Genomic DNA, 19111 nt, shown 5'->3' on the forward strand with positions numbered 1-19111 from the left:
CTATACAACCTCTCTGAAAAGGAATTTAGAAAGGAGCTACTGAGGATGTCTAGGGAGCTAAAAGAAACAATGGAAAGCAATACCAAGAAAATACAAGAAGATTTGAAGGTAGAGATGTGAAAAATACAAACGGAAATTTCAGATGTGAAAACCTGGTAGGCGAATTAAAAAATTCACTGGATGGCCTCAGCAGTCGAGTAACAGCTGCTGAGGACAGAATTAGTGATCTCAAAGATGAAGTTCAGAGACTCTCTAGAAAACAACAGAAAATGGAAAAGAGACTGACAACTGGGAACAGATGGCAAGAGAAGATCATGATGAAGCCAAGAGGAAAAATATAAGAATTATTGAAGTCCCAGAGGGACAGGAAGAAAACCCTGATGAAGAAAAAACTGTCAAAAACATCATTGCTATGATTTTCTCAGAGTTGAAGAAAACATATGACCACATTCAGGAGGCCTGGAGGGTACCAGCTAGAAGAAATCCAAATAAAAATACCCGGAGACACATCCTGATCAAAATTACCAAAACCTTAGATATAGACAAAATCCTGGAAGCAGCAAGATCAGAGAAAGAAATTGCCTATAAGGGAGCATCCTTAAGATTCACAGCCGATTTGTCTGATGAAACCCTCATGGTCCGAAAACAGTGGTGGGATATAGTGAGAATACTCAATGAAATAAATGCCTCACCAAAAATACTTTACCCAGCTAGACTCTCATTCATAACAGAAGGAAAAACACACAGTTTCACAGATAAACAACAGCTTGGAAACTTCATAGACTCAAAACTATGGTTACAAGCACAACTGAATGGGCTACTTTAAGACAAGACAGAACCCTCAAATACACCAAACTTTAGCAGAAAAATGGGACAAAACCCCATAACGATAATCTCTCTCAATGTCACTGGGTTAAACACACCAATTAAAAGACACAGAGTGACAGGATGGATTAGAAAATTGAACCCAACATTCATTCTGCTGCCTGCAAGAAACTCATCTCAACAGTCAGAGCAAACACAGGCTCAGAGTCAAAGGCTGGAAAACAATCCTACAGGGGAACAACTCCCATAAAGAAGCTGGTGCAGCCATTTTAATATCAGACCACATTGATTTCAGACTGAAGAAGGTCACAAGAGACAGTGAAGGTCATTTCTTATGGATAAAGGGATCTGTACAACAGGAAGAAATAACAATACTAAATATATATGCACATACATATGCACCTAATAAAGGACCAGCAAAGTACTTAAAACAACTACTCATAAACTTGAAGAAAGACATCTATAGCAACACAAGACTAGTGGGAGACTTCAACACCACTTTATCATCTCTTGATAGATCAACCAGACTCAAGCTTAGCAAGGACATACAACATCTGAGGGAAGAAATGGAAGAAAGGGATTTAGTAGATATATATAGGACACTTCATCCTCAAAAAGCTGAATATATATTCTTCTCAAGTGTGCATGGAACATTCTCCAAGAAAAAGGGAGAGAGAAAACCCTAAAAAATCGAATTAGAAATGAAAAGGGGGACATTACAACAGAAATTACAGAAATTCAAAGGATCCTCCGAGATTATTAATTGAGAATTTTTATGCCACAAAACATGAAAACCTCGAGGAAATGGATAAATTCCTAGACTCCCATAGCCTCCCAAGGCTGAAGCAAGAAGACCTGGAATACCTGAACAGACCTATCACCATCAAGGAAATTGAAACGGTAATAAAAAGTCTCCCCAAGCACAAAAGTCCTGGCCCAAATGGATTTACTAGTGAATTCTTCCAAACTTTTAAAGAGGACAGCCCTTTTGGCACCGCTGCCGATCGAGCATGATAGAAGAACCCAAAAGAGCGCCCTTGGATCCAAGCAGCCCACTGAACGAATTCCAGCATGGGAACGGAGACCCTACGCCGGGCTGCGACAGTGGAAACCAGGCGTTCCCCAATTTTTTTAACCTCTCTCTCTCAACCCCAATTTTTTTAACCTCTCTCTCTCAACCCCTTCCTCCTGAGCACAGCACAGGTTCCGGGGCTTTCTGAGCACAAAATGGAGACACCAAGCCAGCTGAAACAGGACGCGCGCGCAGAGACCTCAGGGGGGCGGGGGGCGGTGACCTCCGCCCACCGCGGATACTTAAACCCACTTGCCCCACATGTGCGTCCCTTTTGGCGCCGCTGACGATCAAGCATGATAGAAGAGCCCAAAAGAGTGCCCTTGGACTCCAAGCAGCCCACTGAACTAATTCCAGCAAGGGAACGGAGACCCTACACCGGGCTGCGACAGTGGAAGCCGGGCATTCCCCAATTTTTTTACCCTCTCTCTCTCAACCCCAATTTTTTTAACCTCTCTCTCTCAACCCCTTCCTCCTGAGCACAGAACAGGTTCCGGGGCTTTCTGAGTGCAAAATGGAGATGCCGAGCCAGCTCTCTCTAGGTTTCTCCATCTTATGAGCACCATAAAAGGGTAAAAGTTTGTAGGGCATAGATCTAGGAAAGGAAGAAATCAAGTTATCACTATTTGCAGATGATATGATACTATACTTGGAAAACCCTAAAGACTCTATAGAAAAGCTCCTAGAAACAATAAGTCGATATAGTAAAGTGCCAGGCTACAAAATCAACACCCCAAAGTCCATGGTTTTCTTATATACAAATAATGAAAGAGAAGAGACATTAAAAAAAAATCTCATTCACAATAGTACCTCAGAAAATTAAGCACCTTGGAATCAGCTTAACCAAAGAAGTGAAGGACCTATACAAGGAAATTTACAAAACACTACTTCAAGAGATAAAAGAGGACACTAGGAAATGGAGACACATCCCCTACTCATGGATAGGGAGAATTAACATTATCAAAATGGCAATAGTGCCCAAAGCACTATACAAATTTAATTCAGTCCCTATCAGGATACCCATGACATTTTTCAAAGAAATAGACAAAACACTCCTGAAATTTATATGGAACAATAAACCCTCACGAATATCTAAAGAAATCCTTGTTAAAAAAGAAGATGGGTGGTGTCACCTTCCCCAACTTTAAACTCTACTACAAAGATGTAGTAATTAAAACAGCATGGTATTGGGATAAAAACAGAGCTCCTGTCACAGACCCCCAAGTATATGGCCACTTAATCTTTGACAAAGGAGCAAGAAATGCAAAGTGGAACAAGGAAAGCCTCTTCTACAAGTGGTGCTGGAAAAACTGGATAGCTACCTGCAAAAAAATGAACTCTGACCTTTGTCTAATGCCAGGCACAAAAGTCAGATCAAAGTGGATTAAAGACCTCAATATCAAACATGAATCTATAAGGTACACAGAAGAAAATGTAGGCAGAACTCTCCATGACATTGAAGCTAAAAGCATGTTTAAGGATGAAACAGCACTAACTATGCAAGTGGAAGGAAACATAAACAAATGGGACTACATCAAACTAAGAAGCTTCTGCACTTCAAAACAAACAGTGACCAAAATACAGAAAGAGTCCACAAAATGGGAAAGAATATTTACCTAATACCCATCTGATAAGGGATTTATATCAAGGATATACAACACACTAATAGAATTGTATAAGAAAAAAACCTCCAACCCCATCAAAAAATGGGGAGAAGAAATGAACAGAAGTTTCCTCAAAAAAGAAATACAAATGGCCAAAAGGCACATGAAAAAATGCTCCACATTGCTAGTCATCAGGGAGATGCAAATAAAAACAACAATGAGATATCATCTCACACCACAGAGACTGGCACACATTCAAAAGAACAAACGCAACCAGTGCTGGCGTGGATGTGGGGAGAAAGGGATGCTCCTTCACTGTTGGTGGGAATGCTGACTGGTCCAGCCTTTCTGGAAAACAGTATGGACAGCCCTTCAAAAAAAAATTTCAAAAACTAGAAATTGAGCTTCCATATGACCCTCCAATACCACTTCTGGGAATATATCCCGAGGATGCAAAAAAGCACAGTAGAAATGACATCTGTACCTATATATTCATTGCAGCACTGTTCACAATAGCCAAACTATGGAAACAACCCGAGTGCCCTAGAACAGAGGGCTGGTTAAAGAAACTTTGGTACATCTCCACAATGGAATACTATGCAGCTGTTAGGAGAGATGAAGTCATGAAATTTGCTTATAAATGGGTAGACATGGAGAGTATCATAAGTGAAATGAGTCAGAAAGAGAGGGAATGACATACAGGGACTGCACTCATTTGTGGAGTATAGAATAACATCACATGAGGCTGACACCCAAGGACAGTAGATACAAGGGCCAAGAGGATTGCCCATAGCTGGAAGCCTGTTTCATGAGCGAAGAGGAGAAGGCAGATGGAATAGAGAAGGGATCACTAAGAAAATGATGGCCGGAGGAATCATTCGGGATGGGAGATGTGTGCCAAAAGTAGATAATGGACCAAATATGATGCCCTCTCAGTGTCTGTGTTGCAAGCTAGAATGCCCACAATTAGAGAGAGAGAGAGAGTATAGGGAATATTTCTGCATGGAGGCAGGTAAAGGGTTAGAAAGGGGGGGATACCCGGGATATTGGTGGTGGGGAATGTGCACTGGTGGAGGGATGGGTGTTTGATCATTGTGTGGCTGAAACTCAAACATGAAAGCTTTGTAACTATCTCAGGGTGATTCAATTAAAAAAATCAGAGTCTTAGTAGAATCTGACCTTAAAAATTTTAATAGGTCCAATTTGGGGATATAGGTGATTAATTGATGGGGAAGCAGAGCACAGAGGAGTGGTTAAAGATAAACACAGAGAAATGGGAGCCTCTCAGGAGCACTGTGATGTGTGTAACCCAATAAACCTAAGCTCCCTGCTACAGGAGAAAGGACAAACCAATGTAATCCTACAGCCTGCTACAGACGTTGGGTGCCTAAAGGGAGCACCATCAGAGACGTGACCTTCATTGACCAAATTGTTACGGGAGGTTTCCTACATTTTTATTTACCAGTTGATGGCTACTAAGTTCTTTTCATATTTTGGCTATTTGGAATACACTAGTATCATACATGTGCAAGTTTGTTTGGTTCTCATTTCTCTTGTGTTTGTACCTAAGCATGGAATTTTGGACTTTATGCTTGCTGTATAGATTTAGTACTGTTAGGATTTTCTAAACTGTTCTTCAAAATATCTGCACCATTTTACACTTCCAACAGCAACATATAAGTTCAAATTTTCTTATATTTTCACCACCATTTATGTTATATTTTTAAGTAAACAGTATCCTTTCCAGTAAGTACAAAATGGTAGTATTGTTAGGGTTTTGATTTGTGCTACCTAGTGAATAATATTAAACATTGTTTTATATGTTTATTAGTCATATACATAATACAAATGTTCTGATTTTTAAGGCTTTTTCCTCTGAAATTTTACGGTTTCCATGTAATGCAAATAAATAGATTATTTTCTGTTTGTCTATTTAGCATTTTTGAGGCTCCAGAGTGTGAAGATCTGGAACCTCTCATAAGTTCAACCAGATTTTATTTTCACATATGGTTTTAAACAGTGGTTGCCCTCCAGTCTGTCCCTCTGAACTCTCATTAGTTTTATGCTATACCTTCTTATTCTGTTTTGTTTGAACTTGATTTCATGTTTCATCTATCTCACTATTTTTTCTGCTGCTTTCTAGTTTATTAAATCTGTTTTCTGCTATGACAATCCTGTAGTTAAGCCAATTTACTGAACTTTTATATCTTCACTTTTATACTTTCTTCTTTTTTTTAATTTGATTTTCGGGTCACACCTGGCGATTCACAAGGGTTACTCCTGGCTCATGCACTCAGGATTACTCCTGGCGGTGCTCAGGAAACATATGGGATGCTGGGAATCGAACCCAGGTCGGGCATGTGCAAGGCTTAAACGTCCTACCCGCTGTGCTATCGCTCCAGCCCCACTTTTATATTTTCTTATTTCCAGATATTTTATTTGGTTCCTTTTACATTAACTTGGTATTTTTATAGTCTCTTGCCCTTTATTTGCATTTTCAATATCATCTTCCATGTATTTAAACCTATCAAACAAAAATATTTCATAGCTTTATTAAAATTCTAACTTCTAAAATTTCTTGCCTTCTGCTACACCTACTTGTTCTTTCTACAGCTATCACTTGGAGTGGCTTGTTTTCTTGCAGGTCTTGCAAGCTTAAAATGATTATCTTGTGTTCATATGGGGAACTTTATCTGGAGAACTACTTTCAGGAATAAGTGAACGTGTGGACCATCAGAGCACGTTCCTCTCCCACTGCCTGAAGTGGGGTTGGGGGACATGATCAAAATTCTATTTTCTCTACTTGAAAGTTTTTGATCATTTTACACTGCAAATGCAATCAGTGCTGGTTAGGGATTATGAAGTATATAACTTTCACTTGACTCAAATATTTTCAATCAATTATTATCCTTGAAGTCCCCCAGTCTAGAAAAGAGGATAGTAGAATAGCGTGGAAGTAGTTTACGTTTATGTTAAGTGTGCAACAGTGGAGCACCCCGGCTCTCTGTGCAGCCTATGTAAGTTTTCTATTTGACACCTCACCTTCAGTGGTTCAGGGCATTGGTCTCTCTTATCAACATTCCAGCAACTATGAAAAACAAAGCTCAAGTTCATCAGTCTAACAAATGCCCAGGAGAAGATCAATCCCTCCTCCACTTATCCCCTTAGCCTCCACCTTCGAATTATTTTAGGCCCTTGAGAATTTTTAATAGCTAGATAATTTATAAATACATTTTAAATATATTTTTTAAGTATCTTTCATCCTTGAGCTATAGTACAGTGGGTAGGGTGTTTGCCTTGCACATGGTCGAACCAGGTTCAATTCTTCCGCCCTTCTCGGAGAGTCCAGAAAGCTACCAAGAGTATCCCACCTGCACGGCAGAGCCTGGCAAGTTACCTGTGGCGTATTCGATATGCCAAAAACAGTAACAAGTCTCACAATGGAGGCATTACTGTTGCCCGCTCGAGCAAATCAATGAATAACAGGACGACAGTCCTACAGTGCTTCATCCAGCAATTTTGGGTGCTTGCAACAACTGAAACAGACAGAAACAAGATCCAAGCTACTTCATTAGAGTGGTTCAAGGAGAGTGGGTGAGCAATGTCCAGGTTGCACAGTTTACTAGAAAGGTTAATGTGATGGACATCACATTTGCAGGAAGAAGTCACACTGAACTAGGAAATAAGGTGGTTTCAACTTTTTTTCAAATATAAAGGTTTGGTAGTGGCTAGCCCAAAGGTTGCTTTGAGGAAGATTCAGTACGGATGCAAAAATTTACTAGGAAAGAATCATAACTATCAGCATGAAAGCAAGTGGGAGAAATATTCAGGTATGTGCAATTCATTTTAAAAAATAAATGATTTTAAAAAGAAAAAAATTTAAAAAGAAAGTATTTCATTTCTTTTTAAGTTCATTAGCATTTCAATTCTTTTCAGACATCTAGGATCTAAATAGCTCGTTAGATTTTAAAAAGATACAATGATATAGTAGGGTTTTTTGTTGTTGTTATTTATTAGATTAAGTGCTGAAATATTGGAAAACAGTTGTATGGTTAAAGTGGAAAATATTTTTTTTTATAATTTCATGATTTGTGGATTTATAGCCATCCTCTCTCTTTTCTCTCTCTATATAAGTATATTTCTCTTTCTCTCTTTATATATAGGATGAGAGAGTGATAAGTATATATAAGTATAAAGTGGGAAAATATGAATTAAGATCAAGAAAAGTTACAAAAGACATGAAGTTTGTGGTGATCATCATGATCAGAAATCTTCTCAGGGCATGTGATTCCAAATTCCAAATTTGAGATCTCAAGTGTGTCAAATTTGCAGCTGACAGTGCAGTCTACAGTTAATTCCACATATGAAACTGATTTATCTAAAAATATAGCTAAAAAAACCCTTTTGCCTCTACATGCCTGAGCAAAGATGATGTTTATGATGAACACACTGATTTGTGCTAACCTCTACAAATCCCAGATTATAAATCTACTGTGGGAGGAGACAGGGGTTGAGAAAGAAGTTTAAAAAAAATTAACTTGATCAACACAATGGTGTTTAATAGAAGGATGTGGCAAATTCTACATAAACCTTTTTCTTCAACAAAAGTAAATTGATCATGATAGAATTATTTCAGTCTATAAATATTAATTAGGCAGTTATTTTAAATAGATTTCAGACAATTACTGCCATGAGGTAAATTTTAAATAAATATTTTATGCAGACAATAACAGAAGAGGCTTTCTAAGGGAAATACAGTTCAGGGAAAAAAATAATATTCTTCCATAAAAATATGCCTCTTGCTTCTTTTATAGCCATGAACTCAATAAAAATGGAAAGTGATGCAATCAAATATATATGAGAACCAAATCCAGAGAAGGCCTGTCTCTAGGATGGTAAGAAGAAAGGCCAATCGGAATTACATCACATGCTTTATATGAAGTCCATGTGGACATCAGGCACACTTCATCTCGTCTGAAAGTTCTCCCACCACGTATGTCTATGACACAACCAACATCCCAAAAAGACAACTTTGCCAAAGAAAACAGCTTCTTTTTCACTGCAGATATGGCCCTTATGTCTAGAAAGTGATATGCTTATTATCATGCAGCTTGGGACTGGGCCTTGTGATCTATCAGAGGTTAATAAGAAATTATGTCGTAAATTCAGAATAAAGAGAAGGTATAAGACAGCAAAGTGGTATCTTTGGCAAGCCCTGAAAACAGCAGGAGTTACTGACATAGAAGTACTGGATTTGGAAGATGAAAAATGTGTGAGACTAGAACCAAAGTATCACCCAGAGCAGGACATGTCATCATTATTTCCCATCCAGAATAATTATTGACAAGATACATTCTATTCTTAAAAGCTGAGCAAAGCCCCTGAAGGTAAAACATGCTTTGCATGGCCTCTTGGAGTCTGCTCTCCCAGTCTGACTCCTCTCAGACTGCCAAGTGAAGTTTTAAAGAAGTGAGAATCACACAACTCAGGAAATCTCCTTGCCTCATTTCTTTGGGACAAGGTTTATTGCCAACGAGATCTGAAAATGCAGGGATTTCCACCTTGCGTGACTAAGTCGGGTATCCTGGCCTTTGACACATGCTAAAATTCAGAACTCTGTATCTGCCATCATTCAAAATAGCATGTCATAGCTTTTCTATGACATCATGTTTATGTGACTGTGTGGATCTTCACTACTACTGAATCACAGAGTTTCTCGGAGACCCTTACAAGTTTGGTAAGCATTGGATTGGAGGTGTCTTCTATTTCAGGTGGCTTCTTAAAATACTTCCTTTGCCCCAAAACCTACATATTTTATTCTTCTTAATAATTAATGCAGGAAGCACTCCCTTTGGTGCCACAATTTATTTCCTATGCTCTCCCTCTGCCAAATTCACTGAAACATTTTAAACTACAAGCCTCAAGATACAATTTTCTTAAATTTATTTATTTATTTATTTATTTGTGAGTCACCATGAGGGTACAGTAACAGATTTACACATTTTCATACTTGTGTTTCCCTCATACAATGTTTGAGTGCCCCTCCCTCTACCAGTGTCCATTCTCCACCACCAGTGAACCCAGTATTCCTCCCACCTCCCAATCCCATCCCACCTCCCCCTCCCCCCTTGCTGCCTCTGTGGCAGGGCATTCCCTTTTGTTCTCTCTCTCTCCTTTTGGGTGTTGTGGTCCGCAATAGGGGTATTGAGTGGCCATCATGTTCAATCTATAGTCTACTTTCAGCACGCATCTCCCCTCCCGAGCGGGTCCTCCAACCAGAGCTTACTTGATTTTCCCTTCTCTATCTGAACTGCCTTTTCCCCCAGCATGTGAGGCTAGCTTCCAAGCCATGGTGCCAACCTCCTGGTACTTATTTTTATTATTCTTGGGTGTTAGTCTCTAAGCCTTGATACTTTTATATAAAAATGTGTTTGTGTGTAAGAATGACTATTTGCTGCCTGTATTACTTATTTGCAGCAAATCACACCATATTCAGGTTTTGATTGACTTAAGATCATGTCAAATGATCTCAATGAAGAGTAATCAAATACTGCATCTGTTCTATCAATAATGCACTGTAGCACTGTCATTCCATTGTTCATCAATTTGCTCGAGCGGGCACCAGTAACGTCTCCATCATGAGACTTGTTGTTATTGCTTTTGGCATATCAAATACGCCATGGGTAGCTTGCCAGACTATGTGGGTGGGATACTCTTGGTAGCTTGCCGGACTCTCTGAGAGGGATGAAGGAGTCAAATCCAGGTCGGCCTCATGCAAGGCAAATGCTCTACTCGCTGTGCCATTGCTCCAGTCCAACAAGAAGTCACAAAAATAATTTTTAGCTAAAAAATATTTCAAATACAGAAGTAAATAAAAATCTGTATATGTGAATAATAATTAACCTATTTTATTAGTTAATTTTTCTAAAACTATTTTTAAATTCTAGGAGCCAGAGAGATAATACAGCGGGTAAGGCCCTTGTCTTTGGCAAGCCTAACCCAGATGCCCAGAGCATATGGTTCCCCCAGCACTGCCAGGAGTGATCTTTGAGCACAGATCCAAATGTCAGCCCTGAGCACTGCAGGATGTGGCACCCAAACAAAGGCATATTTTCTTTTCATTCCTTGCTTTTTGGTTTGTGCTATGATGGAGATCAAACCCAAGTTTCATGCATATAAGGCACATGCCTTACTACAGAACTCCAACTAGAGCCCTCTCTTATTTTTTATTTAAAAGATATATATTGGGATTGGAGCCATAGTTACAAGGAATAACACACTTTCCTTGCATGCTGCTATCAGCAGTTTTATCCTGGAACAACATGTTTGCCCCTTCAGCATCTCCAGGATGCTGAAGGGTCCTGGAGATGTTCATGTTTGGTCCTTTATCCTGAGCACAAGGCTGAGAGTCAGCCAGGGTGGCAGCCCCCCAATTGTTCACTTTCAAATAATCATGACAGAATACATTTTGACCTTTTCTAAAGAAATACTGAGATCAAAAGGTACTGCAAAGCTCAGACCCTGTAAAAACAATGATTATTCTGAAAGGGCCCCTGTGAAGTGTTTACTAAAAGAGAAAGTTCCTAAGCATCTTTTTTTTCATTTATTTATTGTATATTTATTTATTTTATTGAATCACCATCAAGCACAGTTACATAGCTTTCATGATTGAGTTTCAGTCATGAAACGATTGAACACTCATACTTTTACCAGTGTACATTCTTCATCACCAATGTCCCCAGTATCCCTCCTGCCACCCCCACGCCACCCCACCCCTGTATCTATGGCAGACAATTTCCTTTTTACTTTCTCTCTACTTTTGGTTATTATGGTTTGCATTACAGATACTAAGAGGTCATCATGTTTGGTCCTTTATCTACTTTCAGCACACCTCTCCCATTCAGAGCGATTCCTCCACCCATCATTAACTTAGTGATCCCTTCTCTACTCCAGCTGCCATCTCCCCCAGCTCATGAGACAGATCTTAAACATTTTTAAAACTGTATATGTATATGTATATATATGTATATACATACATACATACATACACACATTAGCTAAGGCTCCGGAGGTCTTCGGCTGCCGGAGCTCTGCTTGGGGTGGGGAGGGAAGCTGGAGCCCATGCCCTCCGAAGGGCCCCGGGGAAGACAGCCAGGCACATGGACCAGAGACTCTCTGCATCCAGAGACTTCATGTGTTGGACGAGTCCCACGCATGATGGTACCAATAGAGGAACCCAAGTGTGTGGAACCTGGGGCTGATACCTCCAATCCTGGGCCTCTTCCACCCAGATTTCCCATTATCTAGTAGCTAGGCAGTCACACCCAGGACTGCCCCCCCACCCCACCCCCACCCCCCGGCACCCTGTAATCCCATCAACAGCCAACATCCAGAGACTTAAAAGCAAGCTCCCGGAACCTCGAGGCCACTTTGCGACATCTTATAGCCTACTTCTCCCTCTGGGAGAACCAGCAGGCTACCGAGAGTTTCCTGCTCACATGGGAGAGCCTCACAAACTCCCCATGGCATATGCATATGCCAAAACCAGTAACCATGCTGGATCTCATTCCCCTGACCCTGAAAGAGACTCCAATTTGGCATCATTGGAAAAGATGAGTAAGGAGAGTCTTCTAAAATCTCAGTGCTAGGATTAATGGAGACGTTACTGAGAACACTCGAGAAATTCAATGATCAACGGGATGATGATGATGATGATGATGATGATGATGATGATGATGATGATGACGATGATGACATATACATTACGAATAAGAAGTATATTTAGTTGCAATTTCAAATTGGCTTACAAAGAACTAGATTTTCTTCCTTCTTCAGATTTCCTAAGAATTTCTGAAACGTTTTCCTGTGAGTCTTTACAAATCTTCCAAACAGCAGTTGCTATCCCTGCTACAAATCTAGCATTTTCTGCTAACTATGATCCAAAGTCATTTTTATTTCCATTTCAATTAATGTCTTAGTAAATACAGAATATAACAATTAATTCTCTATACTTTAAGTAAGTTTCAAAGCCTTTTAGGTTTTTGTGATTTAAATCTAACTTCTATTTTTTTTTTTTTGGAAAACCTGTCATTTCACATGAACTTCAGTTTATCATATTTCCGTGTCTGTCAGGAGTTGCAATGGGACAGGATTTTTACTCATCATTCTAGATTTGCACAGGCATTGATTTAAGTTTGCATTCTTAAACAGATCTGTTGATGCTGTTTGCCAAGATGGTGATTTAGACAATAAACAAACAAACAAAAAAAAACCAAAAAGCCCACTAAATCTGAATCTGGAGCACTTTCATTGCTCCAGTCAGAAGTAACTTTGCTCCCCATCAAATCTTCAGAGCAGATTTTTAATTACATTTCTTACTTTGACAGCTAAGTGGCCAGTATTGTGGAGCAGGAAGTACTTTGAATATGTCTAGTAGTAGCTAGCTCAGCGCCATGTGCTAAAAACTATGCATAGTAAGTCTTTGGAGATTGTGCTCATAGTGCATTACGAAAAACTTTATAAAACATCTCTGCATAAATAGAGAAAGAATTCCAGAGACTCTAGCTGTGACTTAGAACAATTGTTCTTTTAGCATGTATTGTTTTTTACAGTGCAAAAAACTGCTGTAAAAATTAGCTCTTCAAGTATTTGCAATGATATTAAAAACAACATATTAAGATAAACTTTGTAGAATGAATTTTCTTGTAGATGCTATCCAAAGGGGCCACAAAGGATCATTAGCTACACTAGCAAGCCCATTTTCAAGGATGTCAATCTATGCCTCTAGATTGCCTTTAATATGTTTAGGCTAATGAAGTGCCCAACATGGCCTATGTGATCTCACAAAATACTATATATTTTATATATATATACTCATATATATACTCATATATACGCTCATATATATATACACTCATAACTACATTCAACAATAGATAAGCTGCAACAGACCTACTTAACCAATCTTAGGATTAAGTAATAAATCAAGTTTCCATTTCAAAGTAAAAGAAAAATAAGTAATTGAAGTGGTAATATGAAAGATGAGCAATAGAAATATGGTTCAACCTACTAAAAGTGTTCTTTCAATATTTAAAAAGTTAAGTGTCTTTAAAATTCTAACCTGTACTTTAAGCCCATATGTAAGGCCAATCTAAAAATAATATCTGCATAAGCTCATTTTATTTGTATTTCTTAAAAATCCATTTTCTGCATTAGTCTTATTATATATAACATCAGCAGCATCACCATCATAGATGACTATGCTTCTTCAGTAATTAATACTTCTAATCATAAGATATTCTTTCGAGCTAAGAACCTTAATATTTTGGTTTGTTTGGACGCTATATCCAGTAGTGCTCAGGGGTATAGCCTACAGCACTACTGGTTTTATGCTCAGGGACAACCTCTGATGGTGCTCAGCGACCATATGCAAGGGTTGAACTCAGCTTGGTCACATGCAAAGTATGCACCCTGCCCATAGTACTATTTCTTCAGTCTTGAGCCAAGCACTTTAACTGAAGTATTTTATTTGAACATTTGAGTTATGCTTTAAGTTTTCTGATGCCCTCCATTTTATAAAAGAGGACAGTATAGTTGAGTGACGTTTAGTCACTCATTGCTAAGGCAATGCAGCTAGCAAAGACAAGCCGGAGAGTCCATCCGGAAGCATTTCCACCATACCCCATTATTTTCCTCAAATATTATTATGACCTGGACACTTTAAGAACCCTGAACAGTAATCATCCATTAAAAGCTAAAACTAACTCAAAGGATTGATGGTCTCTCAGACAATCATGGGCTGATAAAGGTTTCTTGTAAGAGCCCACATAAATGTTTCATTCACCTGGACCGAATCCATGGGGAGGGGCAGGATTTACAGATTCACAGCAGTTTTAGTTGTAGATGTGACTTGAACTACCTCTTCCACTGCTAAATGACGGTGAAGAAGAAAAATTTAAGCCAAAACAATACCTTCCCCCAAACTTCATGAGTTCAATCATCTCTGTGCCTCTGGTCTTCATTCTCAGAGTGATTTAATCATTATATGCAGGCTGTCCCACCCCTGTGCTTCCTGCACCTCAGCTCAACTCTCTGAGAAGGGACTGTGAAATAAAAACCAGAAGGGAGGGCTGACGTAAATCCAGTGGAGAGTCTCCTCCTATCTCTAGCCTTTTATCCAAATGTTTAGTCATAATCTCAATGTCTATTTACAGATGGAAAGTTGGCAGTAGGAAGCACAATTTTTGGTTTTTTTTCCCCTTGTCGAAACACACATGCTCACATACACATACATATGATGGTGAAACAGATGCTAGATATTGCTTCCTCTCTGTAATTTGCAAATTCTCTACAATGAGTATATGCACGTACTTCACAACTGATAAAAATCATAACCATCATTTAAATATTTTCTCTCCTCTCCCATTGCTTCCTCATAGACATCTTTTTTACTCTCAACTCTGCTGCATTTTATAAGGCAGAAATAAGAATAAAGCCTGAATGGTAAGGATATTTAAAATCAAGTAGAAAATAAAAGAAAAATGAAAACAATTGATGGAGTTGTTGTCTTTCAGAAGCAAAATGATTTAAACATAGAACCAAAATCATCCAAAATTCTCAAAAACCTACTTAAGGTTTTTATTAAAATTTAGGAATTTAATAATTTATGTGTAAGTAAATGGATATTCAGGTGCTACGCCCATTTGAAGCTCAAGGTTTAGGTTTAAGACCAATTTTTTTGTTCTGTTTTTTGGGGATCCACACCCATTGTTCTCAGGTTACTCCTGGTTCTATGCTCAGGAGACCAGATATAGTGCCTCGGGTCATAGTTACGTCAGCTGCATGCAAAGCAAGCACCTTATCCATTGTACTATCTAAAGCCAAATTTTAAAAATTGGCAATATCAGTACAAATTAATGAATGAGAGGCTACAGTATAATATTTTGTAAACATTCCGTAGTAAGAGACTGAAACAACAATCAAATAACAACACCATCAGCAACAATGCTTATGAATTGTTGCATGCTTTCTAAAGATCAGGCAAAAGACTAAGTGTTTTTAATTTTGGGGGAATCTTGGGTCACACCTGGTGATGCTCAGGCTCACTACTGGCTCTGCACTCGGGCATCACTGTTGGCAGAGGACCAAACGAGGTTTCAGGGATTGAATGTGGTTTGACTACATGCAACACAAGTGCACTACCCTCTATACTCATGCTCTGGCACAGGGGATAGGTATTTTAATGCATAATATTTTAGAGTTGCCAAAGATAACCTATAATCTAGACATAATTTAGACATAAAATAGACATAATTATTCTTATGTCTGTCTGAAGCATGAAGAAACAGGCTAAAAGAAACTGAACAATTTGATCAAGTGGCAGAATTGGGACTCAAAATTCTCAAAGTTCTGTCTTAAACACTATGCTAAAAACAAAATGTCACAATGCCACCTGAAGCACTTAAGTTGGTTCCTAATATCAGTACCTTTTAAGATAATCACATCCTTGGAATGGGCAAGAAACTTTTATGAAAAAAAGTCTTCAAATTAGCTAAGCTAGGAAAACAATAACTTAGAAGGAGAGGACTATTAAGAAAAATAAAATGTGAATTTTAAGACAGGTATCAAAGTAACTAATAGAAAAATTATGAATCCTTCAGTCACTAGAAATTTTACTGAAGGTTTCTTCTGACTTCATTTTGGAATCTATGTCTCTGACTAAAAGTCTCCTACATTGTTCTTTATCGTCCAAAGATTTCATGATATCATATAAAGCAGATTGTGTATTTGAGAAAAGAATATATGTAAGCCATAACTTTTCAGTCAGTGTAAGAGTATAAAATTTTATAACTCTGAACCATACCTTGGTTTTCATGAACTTGGAGTGACTTTTGTAAACCTCTATTTGTTTGATCTCTTCTTCTCGGTCCTCAGTGTTTAGCACACCATTGGCTTTTAACATCTGGATCTCATCCTCGAGATCCCTTATGTTTCGCTCCAATGAAGCAATTTTTGTATCCTATTGGGGGGGAAATAAAGAAAAAAGCAGGTAAAAAAAAAGAACAATTATTGGGAGAGTAGGGGGCTTGTATCACATAAACAGTATTTCAGAAATAAATTGTGGAGGTAATATATTAACTATAGGCAAGCACAGCCTTGAATTCCAAGAAATTTAATTTTTTCACTTCTGGGGACCATTTGTGAGATTAATGTTTAAGCCTGTAATAAAGACCCTGTGTCAATATAATACAGAGAGTTGCTCAGATATGTTAGTCTAATGTCTGGGAATCAGATTACCAAAGATATAAAGCTACAGGAGCAAAAGTAATCTAAAGTATTTTTTAATTCCATTTAAGCAGATAAATCAGTAGTTTTGTGTGTTGTTACCAGCATCAATTTTTTTTTGTTAACATGTAAACACAAGACTTTTTTTTCATGTGTGTATCATGGCTGGCTTTATTAGGCACTCTTGGAATTTGACTCAGAGAGAAGTAAATTAAAATCTACTAATGGGGCATATTTCTACTCCTATTGATTGTTTCAGAGAAAAACAAACAAACAAACAAACAAAAACCCTGGAAATACTGAACTCAAATATGCACTTGAGGAAAATAGTAAAAATTTTCATAAGACAATAACAGAATCTATACACAACATAGATAAATAATACAATAGGGCCAGAGAAATAGTGAAGCAGAGAAGGCTCTGTCCTGCACATAGCCAGCCCAAGTTTAATCCGTGGAATTGATTATGGCTCCCCAGGGCCCAATAGGAGTGATCCCTGAGGACAGACCCAAAAGTAAGCCCTGAATACCAATGGATGTACCCCCACAACCCAAAAAAGTAAAACTCAGAGATGATGCATTAGAAAGTAGACAAGAAAGACCTCTTAGAGAGGAAAAAAATATTTTGCTGACCTCTATGATTGGACTCAAATGAATCTTTGAAATACATGTTCAAGTGTGACTCTGCCTTTTCTTACTGTCACCCACTACCTGTCATCGTATTCTATTCAAATTAAGGAACATATATTATATGTGCAATTAATTACTAATAAACAAAAGAGTCATATCTTCAGGTTTTGTTGTTATTGCTGTTTTGTTTTACGAAATTCATATGTTAGAATCTAAAGAGTCCCCAAAGAGAAAGCAATAAATAGGTTATTTTAGATATAATTAACTCCTTATACAACAGGACCTTTGTGATCAGGGCGAGGTGTATGATATGCGTTCTTGAGGATCTGAGTTCAAGCCCCAGTACCACAGGGTCTCTAGAACGCCACTGGGTGTAACCCTGAAGATATCCGAAGCACTGCTGGTGTAGCCCTAGGTACGAGTGGAATGGCCTGGTGGCGCCCAGAGTCGTAGGGTCAGAACAACTCTGCTCACTGGGACCCTAGCATTGAACCATTAGTCAGAACTGCCAAGTCTTACAAGGAATGGCCACCAGAACCCTGAGCGCTGCTTAGAAGGATCAAACTATACCACAGACTTTCTGACTCTGTGACTATTTCCAATTTTCTTGTCCTTAATGGTATGACTCATAGGGCAATGTAATAATCACTTTACTAAGAGTCACTGTTGTTCAGAGGAGGAAAACGGGGAGCAGAAACCACGACATATTGAGCTCCACCTTCTGCAAGGTCAGAGTGTGCTGGGGAGTGCAAACTCAATTCCGGAGCTCACATCATTAGTTGGAGCATGCTCACAGCTTGTGCAGCACTCGCAGCGCTCAGGAATGAACTCATGGTCTCATTTCCAGGCATGGCAGGAACTCTACCATGGAATCACATTCCCTTAGCCACAAATCTCTGTTCTTTAAGTCACTCACATTGTGGTATTTCAACGGATGCTCACAGTTATGGCAGATACCCTTTGTGACATTTTTAAGCTTTAAGCAATGAAAATTCTGTAGATAATGAAACATTAATAATAAAAAGTTTGATGAAAAAGGTCAAAATATACCTATGAAGAACTCCTGAACTTCTCAAAGTTCATAAGAGCCTTCTTAAATAAGAGTCACTTCCTTGCTTTTTTTCTTTCTTTCTCAGTTTTCTTTTAGGCACCATGATTTATAAAACTGTCAGTAATGAGTTTCAGGCATACTATGTTCCAACACCACACCCACCACCACTGTCAGTGCCCCTCCACCAATGTGCCAAGATTTCCTCCCACTCCCCAACCAACCTCCTTACACTTTCGCAAAATGAAACTTAAGAAAAAAACAATTAATGTTATGCACCACGGTTTAAAATACTGTTAATTGTTGGACATCATGCCTATCACACTTCAGCACCACATCCTCACAACTTCTAACAGAGTGTCCCCTACTCTATCCTACCCCGACTCATCCCATCCCCTGTGATGTTTCATTACTAAAGACCAGTTCTCAGTTTCTGTTGCCTTTGGGCATTTGTTATTCTTTCACTATGTCTTTTTTAAATCAGTCATATGAGAGAGATCATTCTGTACCTCTCCTTCTGACTCATTTCACTCAACATGATACTCTCCAGATCTATCTGTGTGCCTGAAAATTAAATAATTTCAACTTAACATAGCTGAGTAGTATTTCACTGGGTATATGTCTCATAGTTTCTTTATCCAGTCATGTT

General features: G+C 38.6%; 1 protein-coding gene across 6 annotated transcripts in view; it reads right to left on the reverse strand.

Annotated features, from left to right (window-relative positions):
* Nucleotides 1–19111, reverse strand: part of ERC2 (ELKS/RAB6-interacting/CAST family member 2) — a 1118394-nt gene that overhangs the window by 725138 nt on the left and 374145 nt on the right. For all 6 annotated transcript variants that reach the window (XR_008629737.1, XR_008629734.1, XR_008629735.1 and 3 more), the window contains one exon: nt 16364–16519. Coding sequence is in view for 1 of the 6 variants with exons in the window: in XM_055134481.1 (XP_054990456.1) it covers nt 16364–16519 (156 nt within the window). In the remaining 5 variants the exon portion in view is untranslated. The remainder of the gene's footprint in view (nt 1–16363; nt 16520–19111) is intronic.

The sequence above is a fragment of the Sorex araneus genome, chromosome 4 (genome assembly GCF_027595985.1).
Source record: "Sorex araneus isolate mSorAra2 chromosome 4, mSorAra2.pri, whole genome shotgun sequence".
NCBI classification, from domain to species: Eukaryota; Metazoa; Chordata; class Mammalia; order Eulipotyphla; family Soricidae; genus Sorex; species Sorex araneus.